The following is a 25,766-nucleotide window of genomic DNA, read 5'->3' as shown; positions in this document are numbered from 1 at the left end:
AATGAAATGAAAGGAGAAATTTTGTTGGGTAATAAAAATCTGAGGGCACACTGATTCGTAGAGAACACAGATGACCTACTAAGGGTGTAACATTATGAAAGCTTGTATGGTTACTGTATTCGTAAAGTAAAATTGATGATTTTTCCGCCACTGTTGGGTAGGTCAAGGGTCCCATGAAAATGGATGATTCAAGCACAAGAAGTTCCCGAAAAATGCGCAGCCCACATGACGACGAAGAAGAGAAAGCTCATTTTCAAAGAATTGTAGCTGCTTTCAAATATTACAGGTGAGGCGGCACAGATATTAGAAGTAATTTTAAAAATAATTGTATTGAATTGTTCTAACCTGTCTCGGAAGTTTTTGCCGTTGACACACATTTTGAAATTGTGAAACTCTAGAATTGCACTTCGGTTTGCCCGTGTTCAATGTGCAAATTGCGAAGTGGCCTCGTATCTGTACATGAGACTTGTTCGTAGTTAGTTGTCTACACATCTCTCGGCCACAATAAATTTGTAGACATGAAGTCATAAAACTGCATGTGGTTCAGTTGTACAGTATGTTTTTTGTTTATTGATTCTGAAGTTAATGCAAGTATATTAGTATTCAGTGGTTTGATATAGAATTTGTTGTGCCCACTGTTGGTCCTACCTATTTTTATGCAGCGATATGCACTGTTAGTATCTTTTGACTGTAGTTAACTTCAAGCCATGAGACCTCCAACAGGGTATTGAATAAGTGATGCTGTTTGCTTGACAGGACACACTCTCTCCAGCGAGTTGCAAAGACTGAGAACTATTTAAGATCTTTACCAGCTCATCATCAGAAGTTGCTGGAGAACTATCATCGACATTTAACAGAAATCAGAGCCTGCATTGAGAGCAATGATCAGATCATCAAATTGATCATCAGGGATGTTGCATACATGTTTGAGAATGTGAACCCAACAGGTCCAACAGAACCAGTGTGTATAAGTTACTGCATACATAGGATAGTGATGATGAGTTTTACGGGGTAGATTACAAAATATTTACATTTGTTTTCTGTTAGAATACTTTTATTAAACTAATACATTTATAGTACTTTCTTACATATAAGTGGAATGGGTTGAAAAGTTACAAGTTTAGACACTGGAAGCACACAGTATTCAGTAAATGTACAGTTTTCAGAAATATGTGCTTGCTAGCCTTAAGGATGATCTTCAGGAAAAGTTGAAATGAAAAGAAGAATCCAGATATAGCTGCCATTTAAATATGTCAGTAGCTGCAAAGGCAGGCAAGGTGCCATTTAAAGAAGTCTTAAGAGTAAGTCTTTGGTTTAATATATAAAGATATTTTAATCAGACAGTTTGTCTAGAGATGAGAATGTGAATTTGAAAGCTGAATAAAATATCTTGCCAGCGAAGACCAGAGTAAGGTTTTTCCTGAGTGTTATTTAATTCTCTAAATATACTTGTATTGTCTGAAATGGAGCCTGAATTATTTTAGTAGGCACAGTAGCATAGCCTTACAATGGAGAATACCAATCACTGCCTCTTCTCATGTACATCACATTATGGCAGTGATAAAACATTTTAATATACAAACCAATATATTGTGAAGCTACGAGATAAATATAAACAGTTAGTGCCAAAGTCATAACACTTGAAACTGACATATAATTGTGCAATAAATGTTACATGGTTACCATTAAGAAGGTCTGGAATTACAAGATGCGTGGGTAAAATAGCCATATCAAATATTGATAGAGGAATTTGTGAAAGGCAGGATATTAAATTGGCAAAAAATAAATTTGCAGTTTATAATTGGCTTCATTTACTTTTTCTTACTTTCTGTTTTTTGGGGTTTTGTTGTGATGATGAACAATACATAGGAAAACATTCTGTTTGTGGATACAGATATACTGATTCCACTTAATTTCATAGGTTAAAATTGTGAGTTCCCGTCCCAGTGGAGCTGACCTTGAGAAAGTTCATGCTACTCTAAAGCAGTTTGTGCGAGACTGGAGTGAGGAGGGGGCCCAAGAACGCCAGACCTGCTACCAGCCAATAGTGGAGGAGATAGTGTCACACTTTTCAACAGACATGTGGTAATATTAAACATTTTATTCGTCCTCTGAGCTGACTTTGGACCTTGCTCATAACAGCTTAGTTTAAGAGATGATTTCCATGCTGTCTTCTAATGGCCCTGTCATATTGGGCATTTGATATACTTAAAATTCCCAAGGTCACTTGTCTTTAAATGATGAAAAATGAATCTACATAGGCCTTCTTTATACAGTGTGTTTACTGATAGACTGGGATGTATCTGTCACAGGGCATCATTTTCAGCACCGCTTATAAAACAGGTAAGTTAATTTTGTTCTTAAGGAGAAAATTTTGTAGCGCTGGGTGGTGAATCCTGCTGTTCCTTCTTGGAGCCAGAAAGTGGCAGTTGTGCTCCATTTTATCAGTGACTGCACTGTACAAGCAAGCCTAGGAAGCCAGCAACTAGTTCAAGATATTTTAATAACTCTGATGTACATTACATGACACCAGATTTATTCTGTTAATACCATTCTGTGACTCTTCACTGCCTCTCTTGCATTGCTGTTCGTGTTTGTACTTTGTAGGTTACTGGATCTGAGACATTCTTCATCAAGAACGGTCTAAAACAAGGAGATGCTTTGTCTCCCTTGCTCTTTATCTTTGCGCTAGAATATGCTATGTTTTGTAGCCAGTTTTGTCTCCATTTTCTAGTTTGGTTTTCATTTTATTAGTTGTGTTGTGTTTTTGCCTCCTTTCTGATGCCTCATTACTGTAGATTTTATCATCTTCTCTGTGCAATTTTTGTTTTTCTTTATTTTATTTTATTTTTCTATTCTATTTTACACATTGCTCCATAGTAGTGAATCTTGAAGTGAGATAAAATAATACTAATGTCATTCTAATACTAATATCAGTTATATTCCACCAAGTTTAAGAACGTTTTCTCATACAGAATTTCAATTAAATCGTAAGGACTTGGAAATTAGAATATGTGACAGATGGATATTTGAGGGGATATAAGGAAAGATTTATGGAATGGCACAAGTCAGGTGCATTTGCTAGTGGGCCAGAAGGACAACTACATTAAGCCTGTACAACAGCTTTTGTTTTCCACATGTATATATGAAATTCTGAAAAGTGAACAAATAATATTAATAACAAATTCTGGTTGTGAAACCATAAATATTGAAGCTCTTTCTCCCTTACCCAATAATTATCAGTATCAACCATTATCTTGGCTGTGTTAAATCTTCGACTCTTCAAGGTACCAAACCACCAACATGCGTCAAATCCAGTGTATGTGTCAAAAGTCCCACCCAAAGCACAAATTTATGTGTTTCATAAAGTTAGTCTTTTGACTTTTTTTAATCATGATTTCAGTTTGGTGCACAATAATTGAAATACCAGTTCCAGCATTTCAAACTAATGTCTGTTTTAGGCATGGTATATACTTGTTATAGGGATATCTGAAGCCGAAAGGTTAAAAATAATTAAAAGAACAGTTGAGAGAGGAAGAAACACTCATCAGAGTGCCAGAGAGATATTTCTATAAACTCTGTGTGTGTGTGTGTGAGAGAGAGAGAGAAAAACAGTTACTGTGATAAGTATTCCTTTCTTAACTGTTAAATTTTAAAATTATTACTATGCATGCTGCCAAGTACATTTTAGTACTTCAGTGCGTTTCAGGTTTAAGGATTAATGTTTGCCATTCCTTTGCAGTGCGCCTCAGGATATTCGAGTGCTGGTCCCAGGAGCAGGGCTTGGACGACTGGCGTTTGAAATAGCTCGTCGTGGTTACACGTGCCAGGGCAATGAGTTTAGCCTGTTCATGCTGTTCACATCCAACTTTGTGCTTAACAAGTGAGTGCATTTGTTTGTTTGCAGAAATATGTAGCATTCCTTAAATTCTCCTGATGATCTGGGTCTTCGCAAGTAAGCCAACCTCCATGTAATCTCCATCTCTCTGTATAATACCCAAATGTTGGTTTATCATATTTTAAAATCACTATCAGACTGCAGGAAATGTAGAAAAACATTAGTATCCCTTCATTGACTCTTACCTACTTATCTTCTTTTAAAATTAAGAATTTGGCAGATTGCAATCTGATGTATGTATTTTCCACAAGTATTGCAAGAATATATGAACATACATTTTAAACATTGTTTTCTTTCTTCTTTACGGATTCAGTTGTTCATTGGTGACTTATTGTTTACAGAACATCATAGATTCAAAGAGCCTTGACTTCGTATTATAAACTGATCATAAATGCAATGTGTAGTGTATGGTATGTGTTGAAATATATGTTGGTTGGCTGGTGGTAAAGTTTTAACATAACATACCTCGAATATATCTGCTGAAGGATTTAAGGATCTGAAAGCCACATAGTAACCATGCTGCAATATAAATATTCAGGGCTTGCTGTTTTCCCATCATTCTTTGGTGGATAATTTTCTAGTAAAATTTATAAATTGTAGTGAAATCCTTAGATGTTAGGTGCATTTTCAGCTGAGAAGCTTTACATATAATAGTCTGGGAAGACTTGCCTCTATTTCAGAATTTAAAACATGTCTGGGCAGTGACTAATGTACTGAGTCTTAGGTCTTGGGAGTGCCTTATGTAGGTTTGACAGATAGGTCTTTGTAAATTGATATATATAGTTACCTGTCTGATAGGCTTGCAACGGTAATGGATGTGAGTATCATTAACAAACTGGGTGGGTACCATAGAAATTGAGCTACAACTTACATTGGTTATGCATGATATTACAGTCAAGGCCCATTAGAGTGCCATGCTTTGTCTATGACCATTATTATGTTTTATTTTTGGGTGTATTTGTTTATTAATGTTTTAAAGTGCCGTATGGTGTGTTAAATATCTGAGGGCAAAAGAAAAAGAAAAATTGTATCTGTAGTTTGTAATAGTACCTTCTTATATACAGAAGGCCTGTTTGTCTTTTACTGTAATTTAACTCTTTGGAGAAAAATACATTCAAGTTTTTGTGTCAGAAATGTTTCAGGCTTATCTGCTGTCAAAATACTTTAAGTTATTCCATAATAATGCTGTCAGTGCTTTTCCATTTCTCTCATTCACTTGCCATAACCAAATAAGTAACACATCCTCGGGGTCTTCAAGTTATTCACCCTTCAGTCATTTCACACTTTCACACATCTCATCCTCTCATTTTCTTTTTTCACCAAGGATATCTCCAACACAGTGCCCACTGATGGCTGGGTTCATCATGTAAAAGGGAGAAACACCTGGAAATATTTTGCTGGCTTGCTCTAGGATTTTGTGTCTGTAGCATTGCACTTTCCCTTGTCACACAATTGCAACTGATTATGATTATATTCACCTGTATCTGTATCTACTTAACATCATAACTCAGCAGTCTGGCAGTTCTTTTCAAATTAAGGCGTGTTTATGTGCTGTATGTTAGTTCCGCAAATAAAAGGTGCAGAAAACACTATCATTGCAAATTTTGCATTCTCTCTTAGAACATGACATTCATCACAGATCCTTACGAAAATAAGTCTAGTGGAGGAAGTGGCCAGACAATGGGTCCTCCTCTTCCAACCCACTGGTCTGGAGATGTTCAATTCAAGTACGTGCACAGAACAGGAAAATTATATCATGTCCAGGTACATGTTTCGATTCACTGTCACCGTTTACAAGATGAAATGACTATGCCACAATTTGTCATCAGCCCACACAAAACATTTATTTTGAGTGTGTCCCTTTCATGTTTTAGCACAACATGGGGATTTTTTTAATACCCCATATGCAGCAGTTGTGCTTGTTGACTTTGCTGCACAGTTGAATTTTGCCTCATCAGAGATGCAGACAACATCCAGCTATCAACATGTGTGGGTTCCTGGTGAATCCGGTTTGCATTCGACCACATCCTCCCATACAACCTGCTTCATATGTTTCCCAAACTGTGGCGGGAGAGTCTGAGGCGTGGGTCTTGTGCTGCTTGGTCGCAGGGACCGTGGGTTCGAATCCCACTCAAGCCATGGATGTTTTTCTGTGTTGTGTTGTCCTGTGTACAGGTAGAGGCCTTGCGACGGGCCGATCCCTCGTCCAAGGAGTCCTACCATATGTCCATAGATCAAGCCAACTGAAAAGTTGGGGACCTGAAAAGGGTACCGGAAAATGTACAAACATTGTTAAACCGGAAAAAGAAGAAGAATAATGTACTGGGGCACAAATTAGCTATGTTGTATCTGGGGATGGTGAGAATCCACATCATATGTTACATATAACAGTATTTATGTGGAAAGCATCTCCTGAAGATGGAGGCAATATGTTTCTTTGAAGTTTTGGCAACCACCTCCAAGATTGTAACACAACTCAGCAGACCATAACTGACAGCTTGACTGCTGTGAGAACGTCAGATCTTACCATTTGACTGCAAGGGTGGATGGTAACAGTAAAAATAGGAGACTGGGATCTATGATTCTAGGTGCCGAGGCACAAATGTGTACCATGTGTTTCCATGGGTACATCAGTATGTGAATAACCTGCTTCCTGAACACCAGACTCAGGGTGTCTCATTCCCAGACATCAATCCAGCAGATCTTCCACCAAACGCTCAGTTCTCCATGGCAGCTGGAGATTTCCTAGAGGTATGCATACATTTGTATCCCAGTGGTATAAGATGTGTTTTATGTTATCTTGTGTTAGAAGACAGCACAAGATATTTTATCCACACTCGAGATACCAAAGTAGACAATTATAAGTAACTGTTGACTCTGTATCTGCTCCTCAGTTAAGCTACAATGTCTATATAGAAGAAACACAACTATCATCATTGTTTTTGTTCTTAATTCTTGTAAGTGGTCTTTATAATAAACATGGCAGTCCAAGTAAGTATTTGCACATGAAAAGTGATTCCAGAATCAGTTTGGATGTGGTGATGAATAATATCCCCACTCTTCTTGAAGTCTTACCTAGCAATTAATTTACTGCATAGATTGAAATGCAATTCTGATATATTTTTATTTCAGTCTTTTTGTTTCTTTACGTAATATATTTAAAACTCTTTTCTGCCATTTCATATTGTACTCTCTCTCTTTTTTCCCCAGGTCTTTACAAAGTCAATTTTTTCCTTTACTAAACTATTTCTTTCTTCACAATGACAACTATTTGTTCACTGTTTTCAGCAATCTCTAGTGACATTAATAAATAAAGTTAAAGATAATTCTTTTTGTAAGTTAGCTTGTTATTTGTCATTACATAATGTATGTTAGAAACAATGAGTACATTAGCATTAAAATGATAGTTGCTATTATGTTATTGGTCTTTATCTAGAGGAGAAAACTTCAGTCATCCCAGGCATTCAGACCATTGCTGGGTCTCTTGTGCACCTCTGATCATGAGAGCCCCAACTGCATTGCTAGAGCCAGAACCCCCGTAATTTAGGCTCTCCACAGTGGTCTGGCAGTTAGTGCGCTGGCCTTGTAATCCTGGTGTCCCGGGTTCGATTCCTGGTGGAGTTTTCCTCTGGGGCTTCCCCGGTTTCTCCGTGGTATCCCAACACTTACGCCATACTCCATACACAGAAGAAGGCAATGGCAAACCACTTCTGTATCCCCTGCCTAAAAAACATATATGAACAGGTCCCAGTCCAAGAAAAGGATGGAAAGGTCCTGTTCGTAATATGTCGCCGACCTCCTGTAAAGGAGACGGTGTAATAAAGAAGAATATCTGTGAACTCTAGCCATGGTGGTGGATATGAAGGTGGCTGCCTTCTAGGTTGTAGTGCTGTGTACTGTGATAGAAATTTACTAACGCTTCAGAGGTTCTTGCTGCATCACCTTGATGATGGATGCTGCAAGGATCTCTGGAACTTTCCTCTTCCTGTCCACATTTCCTGCACTTGGCACTTTGCGGGAGGTCCATAATATGTAAAATGGCTGTCCAGTTAACATCCCTGTTATCAGCCTGCATTGTTTCCTGCCCAAGACCATCAAGCCCTTGGACACTTTATCAAAAGAGCTTCAGTTGCTTCATGCCATGTGTTCCAACTCAATGTTAGAAGCACTTTTCCTTTAGCTACTCCTTCCATGTGTGGTAGAAATCATAATAAATAGCAAGGGAAAGTAATGAATTCTGCAAGCTGTCACTTGTAGCAATGTGTTATTTGTTATATAGGTATACACTGAAAAGGATGAATGGGACTGCATCTCCACCTGCTTCTTTATCGACTGTGCAAACAACATTGTAGCATTCATTGAGACTATATACAACATCTTGAAGCCAGGTCAGCTCCTTACCTTATTGTACTAACTTTGCAACTGAAAGTGACTGCTCTGGTAGATTTTGTTGTACATTCTTTTTGCTCATTACGTAAAGTGAAATTATTGTGGGAGGTGGCTAAGGACATTGGCCTGTTATTACATTAACATCTTGTTTGCAGAGAATAAATAAATAAATGTATGTATGAAGTTGTAAATTTTCACATTTTGAAGGGACTGCTTGAGAAAATAGTTTTAGCTTAGAAGTACTGAAAAATGTATTCAAGACGGAGTGAGGATTTAAAGTAACATTTTTTCATTAAACTTATAAATTGAAACAGCTCACTAATATGGTGATATTACAGGAGGTTTGTGGATCAATCTTGGACCCCTGTTATACCACTTCTCAGATCTTGCCAACGAAAACTCCATTGAACCCAGCTACCAAGTTGTACGTGAGGTGATTGTAGGCATTGGCTTTGAGATAGAGGTATGTCACAATGTACACCATCTCATTAATTCTTACAAATGAGCTTGCTTGATTTGTTTTGACCTAGTCTTAGATTCTCTTCCCAGAAGGACTTGTATTTTGTCCACAGAAGGAGGAGACACATGTAAAAACGACCTATGCACAGAACCCAAAGTCAATGTTGCAGTATGAATATGAGAGCGTGTTCTTTGTGTGTCGCAAGCCTGCATTAGATGACGACAGGAGTCCGAGTCAGACTGGAGGCCGGTAGCAGACCACTGCAGTTCATTTCTGTCCATGTGTGACCAAACATTTGCTGCATTTATGTGACTTCTGTCATAAATCAGCCACTGTCATGTAAAAGTTGTGTTTTCATTTAATTTTCATTTTTATTGTGATCTCCTCTTATTGTGGTTCAACACTGAAGATGGAAACTGAGGTTCAACAGTAGCCAGTCAGCATCAAAGAACTCAGAACTATATGGAAGTCATGCAGTAAAACAATGATAGTCACTTACTCAAATATGTATGCTTCACACATTAACTCAGACTATGTTATCCATACTGTATTTACATGCATAATCATGAACTTAGCACACTGGATGCACCCATACTTTAATGCACAGAAGTCAGTCACATATTACATACGTATCAGTTTCTGCAGCACTGTTACATTTGAATCAGTATCTCTTTTATTATAAACTTTGCAGACTATCAATTAGTGATGTGACTTGTTTATGACTGAGGAATGCTACATGGACAAAAACAGAAATAATTAGGTGAAATTGAATCACAATGTTCTGTTTTTGCTAAAGAGAATGGAAATTGACTGCAGGATGTGAATTTTATATTAATAAATAGTTGTTGCATGATTTGAGAAAGTAGAGTGATTTACATTGAACTTAAGCCACAAAAACCTAAGGACAAGAATTATCTCAGCCTTGCCAGGAAAATTGTTATATGAGGTTACAAACTGGAAGAGCGTTTATGCTTGCTTGATTATTACTCATAATGACTGATAGGTGGAAACTTTCAACCTTTTTCAGGGGAGGAACAGAAAAATGTTAAAACTGCATTACTTGCAAGGTTGAGGCGGTTGGGATGTGCAAAAAATTCATAGCAGTCTTTAATGATGTAGCCTGGTATAGTTTTACAACCAATGTGTTTCTCAGTGTTTTTAAAATTGTTCAGTACCTTAAAAATTCCAGTATGGAATTTAATGTATCAATATTCATTGACTGTCCCATTTGAAATTGTGTAATTACATCAAGAACATTTTTAGTCATCATTCTGCTGTCGGTTGGAGCAAAACTACTTTCGCTATATGAGAAAAAAGACTTCAATAAAAGGCAGCTATATCACATACATTGGACATTTATATCATCACATCACAATTGTCAGAATTAAAAATTGACGTAACAATACAGTGATTATTCATGTAAATACGGTAAATAGTGCAAAATATATTGTACAAACTTCTTTATGAAGATGGCTGTCTTCTGTGTTATTCTGCTGTGTAGTCTGGTGGAAGTTTATCTACATTTCAGAGGTGCTTGCTGCCTGCATCTGTAGGGCAATGTACCAGACTACATGTCTCAACAACCCAGAAGACAACCATCTTCATACTTACCACTGAGAACCACAAATATCACAAACGTCTTTATGTCCATACATTTCTTAACAAGAGAATCTCATAGATGTATTACTCTTATTTTTTGTGACCTGTGAAGTATTATTTAGGCATGAATACTCTAAATAAATGCCATTTAAATGGTTACAGACATATTTTATATAAATGTCTTACATCTTGTTGTAGGTTCCTTGTATGTTGCTTGTGTATGATGAACACTCGTAAATACTAAATATGAATAAAATCTTCTTAACCATTCAGACATCAGTGAAAAATACACATTCAGACACTGGGTAACATAAAACATACTCCAACATAATATCTCAGAAGTTTATTAATTCATATTATCATTGCTTATACTACACACTACACATGTTTTCACCCCCCCCCCCCCCATTCTTTTTAAAGAAAGAAATTTTATATATTTATACTTTCAATGCAGTTTACAAAGATAATGTTGCAATAAATTGTATTGTGCTAGCGTTATAATAGTTCATTCTTATAAAACCAATACAGTAGCTGACTGTTGGAGAACCGAGCCAGCATGTGCATACCTACTACATATTTATTTTACGACTAGTTGACTCAAATAAGACAGCTGTAAAATATTTATTCAAAAGATGTGTTGGACTCTGGTGTTTTCTGGACAAATAGTAGCATATCGCTGTCTGCTTCTCACCCCCTCCACTCCACAAGCAGTTTCTTGTTAAACTTTACCAAATGTGCTGACCTGTTTAAACCGTAAAGTTTAAAATTACATACATAATATTAAAAGAATATAAAATGACCTAATTTAAGGTACTAGCCCACCATTTGTCTGTAGGGACTGAAGAAAATCATGAAAAACCTCAGTACAAAGTAGGAGTGCTAACCACTTGGCCACAACATTCAGTAATAACCATAGACAGTCATACGATTACAAAGATCAAATGGTTAATGCTGTTTAGTGAAATAATCACTGTTTATGCCGAGAATCATACAAAAGATGGAAATACATCCTGTAGGCAAAATGCAGAGTTATTTCATGTTAAAATAAGTGTTTATGTGAAGCTCAACGCTGTTCTTACAAAAGTTACCTCATACTGATAAAGTGATTTAATATTATTATGTGCGTCAATTTTATCAATTTATATTGAGTTAAATTCATTTAAATTTTGTCATCTTAATTTTTTTTTTTTCAGAATTAGCACTAACTTGGCCATTTAAACATCTGAACGTTGTAAGACATAATCTCAAAGTTTTGGGGTTGTTGGTAGTCATTAATCTCCCTCCCACCACCACATCCCCCACTTCCGATGAAATATAATATTGTACGTAAATTGCCGCTTGAAATTTCACGCATGCCTAAATCTGAAAAGCAATCTGATTCTAATGTTGAGGTTAATGTGTGGAGCTATACCTTTTCTGCCCCATACATCTTCATGGCATGTGCTTAATTAAGCACAGGGACAAGTGTAGTGTTTTACACTATGGTGTTGTACATAGCACTGCCAGGAGCATGTTAGTAATGGCTTGTGAACTTAAACTTTTATCTTATAACCAAGAGGGCCCATTAAAAAAATACTTTGTTATATGCATGACCTATGGCTTTTGCTGGACACAAGTTTTTGCCTTATGTGTACATATCATTGCGTTATTTGCTAACAAGTTTTGCCAAGGAAATGTACTTGTGAAACAAAAAATATTGATTGATAAATTGTTATAATCATAAATGCTAATAAAATCTCTGTAGCCCACAGAAGTGTGATTGTTAATTTGGGTTAAATTTAATGAGCACAAAGGACTTATTTCAGTTTTCCGGACAAGATATACTAAGTACCACGTACAAAGTGCCGAAATGTGTGACGCACGTTTTCGATAAGTGTGTCATTCGGCACACAATTCATGAATTTTGTATGAAAGAAAAAGCATCTTCTGCGATTTCTAAACTACTTCCGAAACTGAGGAATTGGATTCATTTCAAAGGTGGTAGCACTAGCTTAAAACACGTTGTGAAGGAATTTGATTTTCTGTGGAAAAGACGAGAAACAACAGGATGGCCCTTATCGAAAAGCGCGAAGAAATATGTATGATAGTCATCGTTCTCCATGGGGGAGGCCGCAAAAGTTATCTTTATTTCCTATAATCAAACTCAGAATTTCTTTGTTTTAAAAATTGCTTGTAAAGATTATAACCACTTACTACGAAATTATACATCACGTCGAGTTTTAGTGTGCATGAACTGTACTTCCTGGTTATTGACGATGAAACATTATTATGAAATCGGACAAATTACGCTCCTAGCTTTCTGCTTGACAATTTTATTGGCCAAAATGTTTTGCGGGCACAGGTAATACCAACATAGGCTCTACACACTAGAACACAACCGATCAGCTCCAGCCAGCCAACACTCTTTGCTACACCTAGACATACGTTAATCACTGACATAAAATGAGTTGGAATCCTGCTCCCTCCTCGATCAAATCGTCGAATATTGGTCACTTCCGATGTTAATTTCAGCAGATTCGGTGACATTTTCATAAGGTTGACATTCTGAACACTCAGACGAGCACATTCATTGCTCCTGTGCGGGTAAATGTCTGTATCTTTATTAGTGTTTTGTGGTGCGAACAGCAAAATCATTAGTGACAGTGTTAGCTTCCAGCTATGTGCTTCAAAAATCTTGATTTATGCATGGCATGCTATAGACTTGTGCCCGCTATGGCCATTTACAGTGAATCATTTGACGGATTTTAAAATACCATTAGTGGATTACTTTAGAAAATATGGCCATCTAGAAAATGAAATATCTAATTCACGTAAGAAGTATTAATGTCTGTCAATTTATACACAGTGCATTATCTCAGAAGACTGCCGTTTTTATACACGTCGCTCATTTACAGGAGTACTTCCGTGTGTGGACAGACACAACAGGTATGAGAGTTCAATATTTTGCATGCTTATTTATTCCTGAAATTGGATTCAACTGATATATAGCATACTTGAAACTTTTGTCCTCTGAAATTCTGATACCCTCACATGTGAAGCTGTGAGCTTTAATAGAAACAGATATACTTTTGTAGGATTTAAGGTTACTGTCTTCTGGGTAATTGTACCGTGTAGTCCGGTATATTTCCACCAAAGTTTCAGAGGTCATACTGCCTCCGTCATCAGGGCGATGATTGTGTCCCTCATTTATCTTCGTGAGAAGTCCCAATTTCAGTGGGGGCGGTACCGAGGAATCCACCAAAGCAGTCGATCTTATAACTGGTCGCCCAGACACAACCCCGGAATACACCCGCGCTAACCTTAGCACAGCTGAGTTGGGCTGTTCGACGCTCCTAGTTTTCCCATGGAGGCGGTGGGTTTACACACCGGGCTTTGGCCGCGGTTTCTCCTCAGCAGTCATGGTCAGTGAACACGCTGTGGTCATTATCATGTGTCTAGGATTTTCTTGAAATGAGAATAACATGAGGATGCGATGATGATAATGACAACCGGTGAGCGGTTATGGAACTTTATGCATATACACGTAACGCGTTGAAGCATGTGATATAATAAAATGGACAATTCAAGTGAAGTGATAATATTATCCTTGTTCGAATATCTTTCTACTTTAACACACGTTACAACTGATGCTTCATGTCTGATATGTCCATCTCTCTTCTCCAATTTAACGCGATTAAACTGAAAGATTAATAAAGGCTGTGGTGCGTTAGTAATTTAAGCGTTGTAACGGATTTATACGAAATTTAATAATGCGCGTGATAAACAAGTAATCACTCACCATTAATGAAGCTTTTGTTGGTTAGATAACGGGCCATCGAGTGTTATGATTTCGCAGCTAAGCAGGAAGGGATGCAGATGAATAGATTAAAAGGAGATTATGTTGTGCACACAACTGAACATTTTCCCACAAGCCAAGACGTAAATATTGTGCTCGACTGCGTTATCTTACGGCTTGAATTTCTTAGCGTTTGTTTCTTGAAGATAATTAATCGCGCTGTGTAGTGAACAAGTTCATGTAAATAGGACACAGATTTACTTTGAGAAGAATGGTCCACTCTTCGCTATGCACATTTATAGCAGAATGCTTGGGGGGGGGGGTGTCTGATATCTTTACATCCGTTTCTCATGGACATTTCTAGATCTTCGATGAGATGATGAATATAAAGGTATTTTCTTCTGTACTTGTTTTTCCAGTTTCTTTCCATTGCATCGGCGAGTGAAGAAAGTTAATGTTTTTCCCCGTTTGTTACGTAAGAAATTTCACACTGCATTTACAGACTTAGTATCATTTACGGTATTAGTGGCCTATATGTTTCTTATTTACCGCTTTGAGGGCAAAATTCTGTTTCTGATATAATATATGAGATGTTGGTTAATCCGTCCGTACATAAAATGTTTTGAACAAATAAGTCTGGGGCAGTATTAAGTCTTGAGGACGTTATATCCTCATGAGCAGTTTGCATATTTCTTAGAGACAATTTATTTTCTATACGAATTCGCCTTTCTGCAATAAGTGTCGAATGTAAATTAACAATTTTATTAAAGCCGCCTCTTGTACAGTTTCAAGTATAAGATAGGAATCTGAGATGATTACTCACGCGTACGCCACTGCCGTGTACCACGGAGGCGGGACTATACATATTTTAAGGCTTTATGACTGAGTGGGGGGGGGGGGGGGGGACAATTGACTTGTGAAGATGTGGCGAGACCCACAAAGAAAAAGTTACTGCCAAGGTCTGGAAGTTCACATTACGATAGTGGCTATAAGTTTGTCAACATCTCCGCTTCTAAGATCTTTTAACTGCGAAGCTGGAGGCCTAGTGTAAGTGGAAGGGTAATACCAAACGGATCTTGAAGAAATTTGGCGTGAAGTTCACTGGATTTATCTGGCTCAAGGTAGAGTCCAGTGGTGGATAATAAATCTTCTGGTTTTATAGAAGGCGGCAAATTTCTAAGCTTCTCAAGATTTCATCTGCATTTTGTCCCTGTTTTAAAATGTAATCCAAAGACAATTATTGTGTGAAATAGTCCAAGGCTCTTGAAATATGTTTATGTAGAATTCTACTGACGTCCAGACAAAGCGAAACTTTCACATCCAAATTAATCTATTAAATACGCCGATGTTAGAGCGTTTGAAACGCTTGGTTGTTCTTTGTTTGGAAGAACCCTTCATACATGTCGTCTGTTATTCATGTGCTACACACGTCCTACATTCATTGCCACTGCAATCAGAACGGATGCTCAGGAAGACAAGAGCTTTCCAACGGGTTGTTCGTGTTGATTAAGTATGTGAAAGTTTGTAGACGCTGGTGAAACGAGTTCTTGACTGCTTAATAACAAGGAACTGCCCGTGTCAAATCGAACTTTTAAAATTTTCTTTAAACCACAAATTTCATGTACATTCCGTTTCTGATATGCAGTCTGAGGATAAACAATTAAACCGGACTTCGTGCATTATCTATCAGTCACAGTGGGGCCGTGAGTTCGAATCCCATTCAAGGCATGGATGTTTGTCCGTGTTTTTCTGTGTTGGGCTGTCCTGTGTACAGGTAGAGGCCTTGCGATGGGCTGTTCACTCGTCCAAGGAGTTCTAGTTAATATCTTAAATAGCTGAAGACACCTCCTATTGTATGAGGAGGCCAAGGTCCTTTCAGCACTGTAGGGCCAAAACAAGAAGAACATATCGTGTATTCGAATTATATCCAGATTAGATAAATTGTTTAAAAATAATAAGAAAATTATGTTAATCAAATAATAGAGACCGGAATGCTGTAACATCATATAGCAAATCCCTTAGCTGCAAGTAAAAGTTGAACGTAGTGCAGAATAATATCCAGCAGATACCGTAAACAGATTTCCCAAGTAACTGATGTTCTATGCAGTAAAATTAGTTTAAAATTGTAAAAAATTATATACAAATTTATGAAAAGCATTGGAATAGCACGTGACCTGTCGAATGGCGTTTAAATTTGCGAATTCGTTTTTCCCTGCATACAAGAACAGCAGAATTGGGAGCCATCTTCTGGCTGTCACGTATCATAATCTCACACAGCATAATTACGTCTATATTTCATACACTACAAATAGAGTGATGTATTTTATTGCAGCATTATCTTTGCAATTCGCAAAGTAAATACCATTTTCAAAACTTCTTCACGTCTGAAGATTTCTGTCTTCTGGGTTGTTGCGCTGTGTAGTCTGGTCGATGTTTACCAACGTTTCGGAGGTCATACTGCCTCCGTCATCAGAGTATGAAGATTTCTGTCTTCTGGGTTGTTGCGCTGTGTAGTCTGGTCGATGTTAACCAACGTTTCAGAGGTCATACTGCCTCCGTCATCAGAGTATGAAGATTTCTGTCTTCTGGGTTGTTGCGCTGTGTAGTCTGGTCGATGTTAACCAACATTTCAGTGGTCATACTGCCTCCGTCATCAGGGCGATGAGTATGAAGATTTCTGTCTTCTGGGTTGTTGCGCTGTGTAGTCTGGTCGATGTTAACCAACGTTTCAGAGGTCATACTGCCTCCATCATCAGAGTATGAAGATTTCTGTCTTCTGGGTTGTTGCGCTGTGTAGTCTGGTCGATGTTTACCAACGTTTCAGAGGTCATACTGCCTCCGTCATCAGAGTATGAATATTTCTGTCTTCTGGGTTGTTGCGCTGTGTAGTCTGGTCGATGTTAACCAACATTTCAGTGGTCATACTGCCTCCGTCATCAGGGCGATGAGTATGAAGATTTCTGTCTTCTGGGTTGTTGCGCTGTGCAGTCTGGTCGATGTTAACCAACGTTTCAGAGGTCATACTGCCTTCGTCATCAGAGTATGAATATTTCTGTCTTCTGGGTTGTTGCGCTGTGTAGTCTGGTCGATGTTAACCAACGTTTCAGAGGTCATACTGCCTCCGTCATCAGAGTATGAATATTTCTGTATTCTGGGTTGTTGTGCTGTGTAATCGAAATCTGCATCGAATCGTAGAATGATTAGTAAAGAGACCAATAATTTCTCTTACAATTATTCTATAAGATTCGACTGGGATTCGAAACCAGATTCATAAGATTTGTCATTTGTTGTCTAACAACAAAACAATTTCGCGTTATCCGAGGAGAGTAACTGATGGAAATTGATTAGTTTGAATGTGCACTGTTTGTTTCGGAGGCAATTAGGAAGATAGTCTAAGATAAAGTTGGAGTGAAGTGCTGGATTTTAGCATTAGGTAAAAAGGCTCTGCTTACATTGCACTTCAGTTAAGATAAACACATATATTAAACTCTTTACCCGTACGTCACAAAACAGGACAATGCAAATAGCACTGTATACTTTGTTATTACTCGGTCATGTTGAAACCCACATCGGGAAACCTAAGCGACGGGGTTTCTAGGCTAATAGTTAAATTATATGTAATTTTCTTGAGACTAATTAACAGTATAGCATAAAATAAAATTATAACGTGACACAGGTTAGGTTAAAACAACTCCCCTTGGTTTAGGGACAAAGCAAATGTGAAATTAGGTAGGTCGATAAAGGGAATCGCAAACCTTGAACTACTCAACTCTATGTGTTAATTCCAAAGCTTGCGGTTTCTGTGTACGGCGTATGTTTATTTCTACTGCTTTCTGTTCCAATTATCTTGGTATATTATCATTTCCACTACGTTCCCAAAAACTATTCCAGTAACCTGCACACTGGATGACAGTTGTGTTTTAACTTTTTTTAAAGTTCTGTATTATAGTCACACTTGCATTTCGACAGTTGCATTATTGTATATATAAGACAGGATAATTAAGTATTTTAATTAGATATGCTTCTTATACTCGCGCATAATAGAAAATGAAACAAAACTCTTCACAAAACCAATCTGATCGTTCTTTTTAAGAATCCCTGCCTGAGGGAAGTTAACGTCCATCAGGATAAGAAGTAGAGACCACCTAAACACATCGAACAAGATATGGAAGGGCTATGTTGTCTTGTCGCCTCGTGATTTACTTCATTCGATTGCTTTTGTTTTGTGTCAGAGGAGAATTCGTGTAGCTTTGGGGGTTGTTATCTGCGTTCTTGTGAAATCAGTTCTAACATACGCGCAACGCACTTACGAGGTGCGATCGGAAAGTTTCCAGACTGCGCGTATAAAAACCCGTACACTTATCTCAGGTATTAAATTCATCCATCACCCTCGAAGTAGTTCCCCTGGGAGTGAACACAACGATCCCAGCGCCGCTGCCAAGCCTGGAAGCATCCCTGGAAATCTTTCTTTGTCAGCCTGTCAAGCACCATCTGCGATTCTGCCTGAATCTCTTCTATCGTCTCAAATCTCCTTCCCTTTAGCTGAATTTTCATCTTTGGGAAGAGGAAGAAGTCACACGGAGCTTAGAAAGGAAGTTGGGGTCGGTTCTTGCAAGATCTTTGAGCTCCTGACAAACGAGAAGTCGATTCTGCTTCTGGTCCTCAGAGAGGATGCGTCGCATGTGGAGTTCTTCCTTTAGAATCAGCTGACAGGTCCCATAGCCTATCCCAACAATGTCGCACATTCGTTGATGGTACGACGTCGATCTTCGTGAATGGCCTGCCGAATCTTCGTAACATTTTTGGGCGTTGTGCTCGAAGATGGTCGTCCAGAACGCTCGTCATCATCGGCAGAGGTTCGGCCATTTTTAAAACGTGAATGCCACACAAAAGTTTGTGCACGACCCATTGCGGACTCCCCAAATGCTTGCTTTATCATTTCATAGGTTTCCGTAGCCGTTTTGGCGAGTCTTTGGCAAAATTTGATGCACACGCCATTCCGAAATCGCAGGAGGGTCGGTGTAATGCACTGTCAAAACGCCCGTAACTAAGAAACAAATGCTAATTCGATGATGCCGGCTGGCACACTGATTCACTATGAATGTAGGCCGCAGCCCCTAAAGGCAGAAGCTCGTACTACATCCGGTTCGCCCGCTATTGACACAGTCTTGAAACTTTCCGATCGCACCTCTTACATATGCAACTTACTGAAACGGATGTTCACGGTCGTTCTCCTAGTGCTAATTTCTAGTTCTTTTTCGTCCCACGAAGTCTAGAGAGCAATTTCGTGTCGAAACCAGGTTTCTGAGATAAACCGGCAAGCCAGTGGTATGCTGTGTTATATCAACCAAAAGGAATAAGGTCTCTAATAGAGAAGTACATGTGAAAAGATTTTCACTATATCAGAAACGTTCTTAAATCAGTAGGATTCCTTTAAACAATTTAATGTATAAATTGGAAGGTTATTCCTTTTTGTAGGACACAATTTTCTGTGCTATAATATGTCTAGCTATATCTATGATAGGCGTTGAATATGTTTGTATGTTCTCGGTTTATCTTAGGCTGCTGTTTACCTTAATATATTGCGTATAGTTAATACTGGAGAGCGATGGGATGAAGCTTTCTTTTCAAGTAAAATAATGTTTTAACAACCAATAATCTATTCGAACGAGTGCCATGCAATTGTTTCCTCGCCTTAAATAACTTCTCAACTATCAAATCAAATTGGTTGGATTATTCTCTCACAGTAGAGTCACTAATTGTTGGAATTAATAACTTATTAATGTTATTAAGTGGCACACGGACTTCAGAATTTATAACTTTGAATTTCTTTCAGCTATCACTTAAATTAAAGGGAATTAAATCTGAATAAGGAATAAATAAAGTTATATAAAGAAACTTATTTAGGCCTTGTTTATGTTAGTTGTTTGCTGTAAAACTGCAAAATAAACAAGACCACGAAAAATCATTGGTCGATGTTAATGAAAGAAAATCAAATTGTTCTAATATATCTATGATTTTACTTCAGAATCTACAGTCGTCAAGAACGTTGGAAGGAAAAGATTTTAACCCATGTGATGAGAACACATTAAGAACATTATTTTCTACTTACTATTTGCATTATTCGTTACGAAACAATTGAAATGTTTTAATCTGTGGTATTGGAATATCTTCCCAATTAAAGTCCAATTAAAACGATGGCAAAATTAGTTTAAATACGTCATCGCCTCTGTACGTCCAACCAATTTATTCGCTAACCCTTACATTCTGACGTCAGTTTCATTCTTTCGCTCGTACGAAATAAATAATTAGCCTCCTTGTACTACTCAAAATATAGGGATTATTCTAGAAAAGTTTCTCCTAAAATATTAGTTCATAAAATGTCTTGTTTCTAATTCTTTCTATTTATGGATAAAAATAGCCCTAGTTAACCCCCTCATATTCCTGTTAGTTCTGGGTATCAGTTCAGATAAAGTGCCTATTGCCCTATCTCTGTACCAGGGCTGTCAGCACTCAAACTGACACCAGAGAGTTTTGTGATAATAAAACTCTTCATCTCATAATCTCTTTAGTGCAGTTGTTTATAGATACAGCTCTTCTAAAATCGAGAATGTTCTCCCAGTACACTACCGCTGTGTCCAAAACCACTTAATCGGGTGAAATTTATATCTCGCTGCAATCCTTGTTATTGTCTCGAAGACACATCGCCACCTCATGGAAACTCTGCTAGGGAGTTGAATTCCTGCGTGTCCATTAGTTGTCTCATTAAAATAGGCATTGACTCTAAATGATCGATCGATATTTCTGAAATTCGGTACGTATAACGTTATTTTTTAAATATGTGCAAGGATTTATTTAATATTTTAATATTTTCCGTCAAATCACAATTTTAATAAGATAATAAAATATAAAATATTTAAAATATCATTCTACGTTCCGCATCGAATGATCGATTTACAAATTGGAACGTCTCTTACGACATGTAAATCGATTGTTCGATGAGGAACACAAAATGATATTTTAATTATCTTAATTGTAAATTTTATGTATGAATTGTGATTAGACGGACAAAAACCGAATAATTAATTAAATTTCACAATATGACGCAACTATATCATCTTATGAAATTGTTAAACAAATTCATTGGGAATGTTCATGAAGGAGAACGAATAATGAAACGTAGAAGATTAAAAATAAAAAGGAACAGGATTTAAAAAATGCCGAGTTCAGAAAATATGAGATTAAACCCGCCTGATAATTATCATATAATACGAGGGTCGCTCATTAAGTAATGCCCCACATTTTTTTTCTCAGCCAATAATGAAGATAGAAAAGTGTACTTTTACATGCTTGAGATTTGATGTTTCCCGCGTTCGTGTACGGAGTTTCAAATGATTCCAACCGATAGCGGAGCTGTAGTGAACTGTTAAAATGGCGTCTGTGAACGACTCTCGTTACAAGCAACGAGCTGTAATTGAATTCCTTGTTGCTGAAAAAGAAACGGTGGTGAACATTCATAAACGTTTGTGTGCTGTGTATGGAAGCTGTGCAGTCGATAGGAGCACTGTTGGTCGCTGGGCTAAGAGAGTTAAAGCTTCAGGAAGTGAAGAAACCGAGCTCCGTGATCTGCCGCGCTCTGGGCGTCCTGCCACAGCCACCACTCCAGACATGTTGAACCGCGCGGATGCCATTATTCGTGAGGATCGGCGCATCACAACTCGACAATTGGCCCAACAGCTTTCAGTCAGCAATGGAAGTGTGATTGCAATTATCCAGGCTCTCGCATATTCGAAGGTGTGCGCAAGATGGGTTCCACGAAGTCTCACAGCAGACCACAGGATTCAAAGGAAAACGATTTCTTCTGAATTGTTGGAGCGTTTTGATGCTGAGGGAGAGGTCTTTCTGTCCCGGATCATTACAGGTGACGAAACCTGGATACACCACTTTGAGCCAGAGACAAAAAGGCAGTCAATGGAGTGGCATCATCCTCAATCACCGAGAAAGAAGAAATTCAAGACAACTCCCTCCGCCGGAAAAGTCATGATGACTGTCTTTTGGGACAGTGATGGGGTCATTCTTGTGGATGTGATGCCAAGAGGTGCGACCATCAATTCAGACGCGTACATCAGGACCCTGAAAAACCTCAAGAAGCGTTTTCGACGAGTTCGGCCTCACAAGCATCCAGCAGAAATTTTGCTCCTGCACGACAATGCACGCCCTCACACAAGTCTGAGAACCCGGGAAGAAATCACCAAATCACCAAATTGGGTTGGACGGTGCTACCCCATCCACCCTACAGTCCAGATCTGGCACCCTCCGACTTCCATCTCTTTGGGCCACTTAAAGATGCTATCCGCGGAACAAGATTTGAAGATGACGAGAGCGTGATTCAAGCAGTGAGGACATGGCTACGTGCACAGGACAAGAGCTGGTACCGGCAAGGCATGCATGCACTTGTTCCACGCTGGCGTAAAACCGTACAAGTTGATGGGGACTATGTGGAAAAATAGTATGTGTAAAGGAAACATTGATTTATATTGTCACTAAATTTGAGCCATCTTGAATAAATATGTTCTGAGGAAAAAAATGTGGGGCATTACTTAATGAGCGACCCTCGTATAAGGGAGACGGAGAGTCGAGTAGGCCTACTCATAACTATAGCTTAATATGAACACATTTTCGTGAATAGAAAGTATTGATCGGCATTCAGATTAGTATAATTGTCTTTAACAATAAATTCAGGCAATCTGTTACAACATATGCCCAAATATTTATACAGTGATTATAATATTAAACATGTAAATGTGCATGAGATGATTATGGAAATTAAGATGAAAATGTTGACAAAATCAAAACGATTCATTGTTATGAATTGATTAATGAAAAATTTGCGCAGTGTATAGCGTGAAAACAATTATATCTGATCGTACCACCCGCGGCACCAAGAATAATGCGAGGAACATTGACGAGACAATTTTTCTAGCCGCGAATCTTCTCAACTCTATTGAGTTCCACTTCCACGGTTTTCTTTTTCCAATTTTCGCCAGTTGCACTTACGTATATAGAACCCATATCTCCTCCAGTTATAGTCGTGTGTGTGAGTAAGTGTATAGAGATGAAAGTAGAAAATTTAAATTACATTCACGACATTTTCAATAAGATTCTTTAACAGGTTTCAGCGTTTTTACTTTTAATAATTATTCTCTTGACGTAAATGTTTTAAATTACTTTTTTGCATTATGATACAATAGACCTATTAACAAAAATGTGAACACGAAACATGAAACACATCGGCGACCCGTGAGTTGGCAACCCTTCTCCTCATAATGTAATACCCTGAGGCTGGAGAACAAATTTTTGAGGAGAATATTTTAATTTTTGAGGAGCTAACCAAGGGATGGATAAAATTACATATGAGGAGCTTCATTATTTTTAATCTTTACGAAGCTGACTGTCTTCTGGGTTGTTGTGTTATGTATCTTGGTAGAAGTCTACCTACCTTTCAGATGTGCTTGCTGCCTCCACCATCAGGGCGATGATGATAAGGGGAACAGGGACCTCTGACACGCTGGTAAATTCTACCAGACTACACGGAGGTACAACCCAGAAGACAGCCATCTTCTTTCTCACGTCCGTGAGAAACTCAAATCTCATTCATGTTGGCTACAACCGTGGTTCTTACGTTTACAGGAAAGAAACGATTATAACACGAGAAATAATACTTAAAACGCCGAATTGTGGTCTGGATTTCGCCTTATCAAATGTAAACTTGGGGTCTGAGTAACAAGACGCGTTGCAGCGAAGAGGTACCATCTTTCAACAACTGCCATCTTGTCAGTGTGTTCTGAAAGTATTTTGAAACGTTCCCAGGTTGTTGGCAGAACAGTAGCACACGCCAGAACTAGGACACTGAATTTCGCACACCCCCTCCCACTTTCACAGTTCGCATGAGAAGGTCAGTGGCCAACTGAACAACGATGACAAGCATTATAAACATTCTTCGTTGACATAGTGCGTTTTCGGATTCCGAAGGAATCCATGGAACAAATTTTTTTTTATGATGGATGCAGTCAAAACTCTCATGTATCAGCTCGTCATATTTTTCTACCAAAAGTTTTCATCTCTCCCATGCTTCGTAAATGCCCCGCCTGTGGTGCAGATTTGTTTACAACACATGACTTGGCTCATTTCACCTGTCAGCTCACAATTGCTCTATGTTATCTTCATCACACGTGAATGATTAACATAATGTTACGACCGAGCGTTTAGTACTCTTGGTTCGTACTCATGAAGTCTGGTGTTCAACTCTTTACCAGATGGGCTACTATTAGCTTCTCAAGGAGAATATTGCTCCGCAGAATTCTTTATTTTAGCACAGGCCCGCGCAATATGTATCTCTCTCTGATATTTTTATAGGTTAAAATCTAATTTAAAAAGGTTATGAGCTTTTTATTTATAGATACATATATTTCATTACTAATTCATTATGTAAAAATACGCCACAAATAAACACACCCTAGCTTAGGTTGTAAATTGCATTTATTACAAATTGTTTACGTTATATTTGTATTGGTATAATGCATAGAAAAATATGCAGATAAAGGTATATATGTCATTATACATGCACAGTACACATTTTATGTAATGAACTTCATGTGGCCCGCATACAGACCAAATTTTACCGAAGTTCCCAGCACAACGAAAAATTAGGGCAGGCCTGATTTAGACCGTGCGGTAGCAAAACGGTGGTAAAGTGTAAATTCTCATTTGGGAGTACTCGATTCGAATCTCTACATCTTTCTATCTTATTTAGGGATGCGATGATGATAATGACAACCGGTGAGCGGTTATGGAACTTTATGTATATACACGCGACGTGTTGAAGCATGTGATATAATAAAATGGACAATTCAAGTGAAGTGATAATATTATCCTTGTTCGAATATCTTTCTACTTTAACACACGTTACAACTGATGCTTCATGTCTGATATGTCCATCTCTCTTCTCCAATTTAACGCGATTAAACTGAAAGATTAATAAGGGCTGTGGTGCGTTAGTAATGTAAGCGTTGTAACGGATTTATACGAAATTTAATAATGCGCGTGATAAACAAGTAATCACTCACCATTAATGAAGCTTTTGCTGGTTAGATAACGGGCCATCGAGTGTTATGATTTCGCAGCTAAGCAGGAAGGGATGCAGATGAATAGATTAAAAGGAGATTATGTTGTGCACACAACTGAACATTTTCCCACAAGCCAAGACGTAAATATTGTGCTCGACTGCGTTATCTTACGGCTTGAATTTCTTAGCGTTTGTTTCTTGAAGATAATTAATCGCGCTGTGTAGTGAACAAATTCATGTAAATAGGACACAGATTTACTTTGAGAAGAATGGTCCACTCTTCGCTATGCACATTTATAGCAGAATGCTTGGGGGGGGGGGGGGTGTCTGATATCTTTGCATCCGTTTCTCATGGACATTTCTAGATCTTCGATGAGATGATGAATATAAAGGTATTTTCTTCTGTACTTGTTTTTCCAGTTTCTTTCCATCGCATCGGCGGGTGAAGAAAGTTAATGTTTTTTCTCCGTTTGTTACGTAAGAAATTTCACACTGCATTTACAGACTTAGTATCATTTAC

General features: G+C 38.1%; 2 protein-coding genes and 1 long non-coding RNA gene across 7 annotated transcripts in view; 2 read left to right on the top strand and 1 right to left on the bottom strand.

The window, feature by feature from the left end:
* The first annotated feature begins 20 nt into the window (after nt 1-20).
* Nucleotides 21-10,513, top strand: LOC110829899 (protein-L-histidine N-pros-methyltransferase CARNMT1). 3 transcript variants are annotated; one of them, XM_022064090.2, is made up of 8 exons: nt 21-286; nt 757-961; nt 1,922-2,085; nt 3,743-3,883; nt 6,487-6,649; nt 8,178-8,286; nt 8,626-8,750; nt 8,860-10,513. In XM_022064090.2, exons 1-8 carry the CDS (start codon nt 174-176, stop codon nt 8,998-9,000), a joined length of 1,161 nt encoding a protein of 386 aa, XP_021919782.1. In that variant the 5' UTR covers nt 21-173; the 3' UTR covers nt 9,001-10,513. The 3 variants fall into 3 exon arrangements, with proteins under 3 accessions (XP_021919782.1, XP_021919784.1, XP_021919783.1); XM_022064092.2 differs by having other exon boundaries at nt 8,840-10,513; XM_022064091.2 differs by having other exon boundaries at nt 8,837-10,513.
* A 228-nt stretch (nt 10,514-10,741) lies between these two features.
* On the bottom strand, nt 10,742-12,766 carry LOC110829905 (uncharacterized). Its single transcript, XR_002543121.2, has 2 exons — nt 12,540-12,766; nt 10,742-11,088 (listed from the first exon to the last, which is right to left on the bottom strand). It is a non-coding gene; the product is annotated as an uncharacterized LOC110829905 (long non-coding RNA).
* A 75-nt stretch (nt 12,767-12,841) lies between these two features.
* Nucleotides 12,842-25,766, top strand: part of LOC110829902 (uncharacterized) — a 56,904-nt gene continuing 43,979 nt past the window's right edge. For all 3 annotated transcript variants that reach the window (XM_087351565.1, XM_087351566.1, XM_087351567.1), the window contains exon 1: nt 12,842-13,271. The gene's annotated coding sequence lies outside the window, so the exon portion shown is untranslated. The remainder of the gene's footprint in view (nt 13,272-25,766) is intronic.

This window comes from Zootermopsis nevadensis, unplaced genomic scaffold (assembly GCF_977971745.1).
Source record: "Zootermopsis nevadensis isolate Lab colony 2312 unplaced genomic scaffold, Znev_1.0 Znev_ptg000019l, whole genome shotgun sequence".
Classification (NCBI taxonomy): Eukaryota; Metazoa; Arthropoda; class Insecta; order Blattodea; family Termopsidae; genus Zootermopsis; species Zootermopsis nevadensis.
The sequence above is the reverse complement of the archived record's forward strand: the minus strand, read 5'-3'. Positions and strand labels throughout refer to the sequence as shown.

Excerpts from the sequence above, each read along its gene's own strand:
- LOC110829899 (XM_022064090.2), top strand. The coding sequence starts at position 174 with ATGAAAATGGATGATTCAAGCACAAGAAGTTCCCGAAAAATGCGCAGC. Across the intron at positions 287-756 it reads GCTGCTTTCAAATATTACAG|GACACACTCTCTCCAGCGAG; the intron begins GTGAGGCGGCAC and ends TTTGCTTGACAG. Across the intron at positions 8,751-8,859 it reads GCATTGGCTTTGAGATAGAG|AAGGAGGAGACACATGTAAA; the intron begins GTATGTCACAAT and ends TTTTGTCCACAG.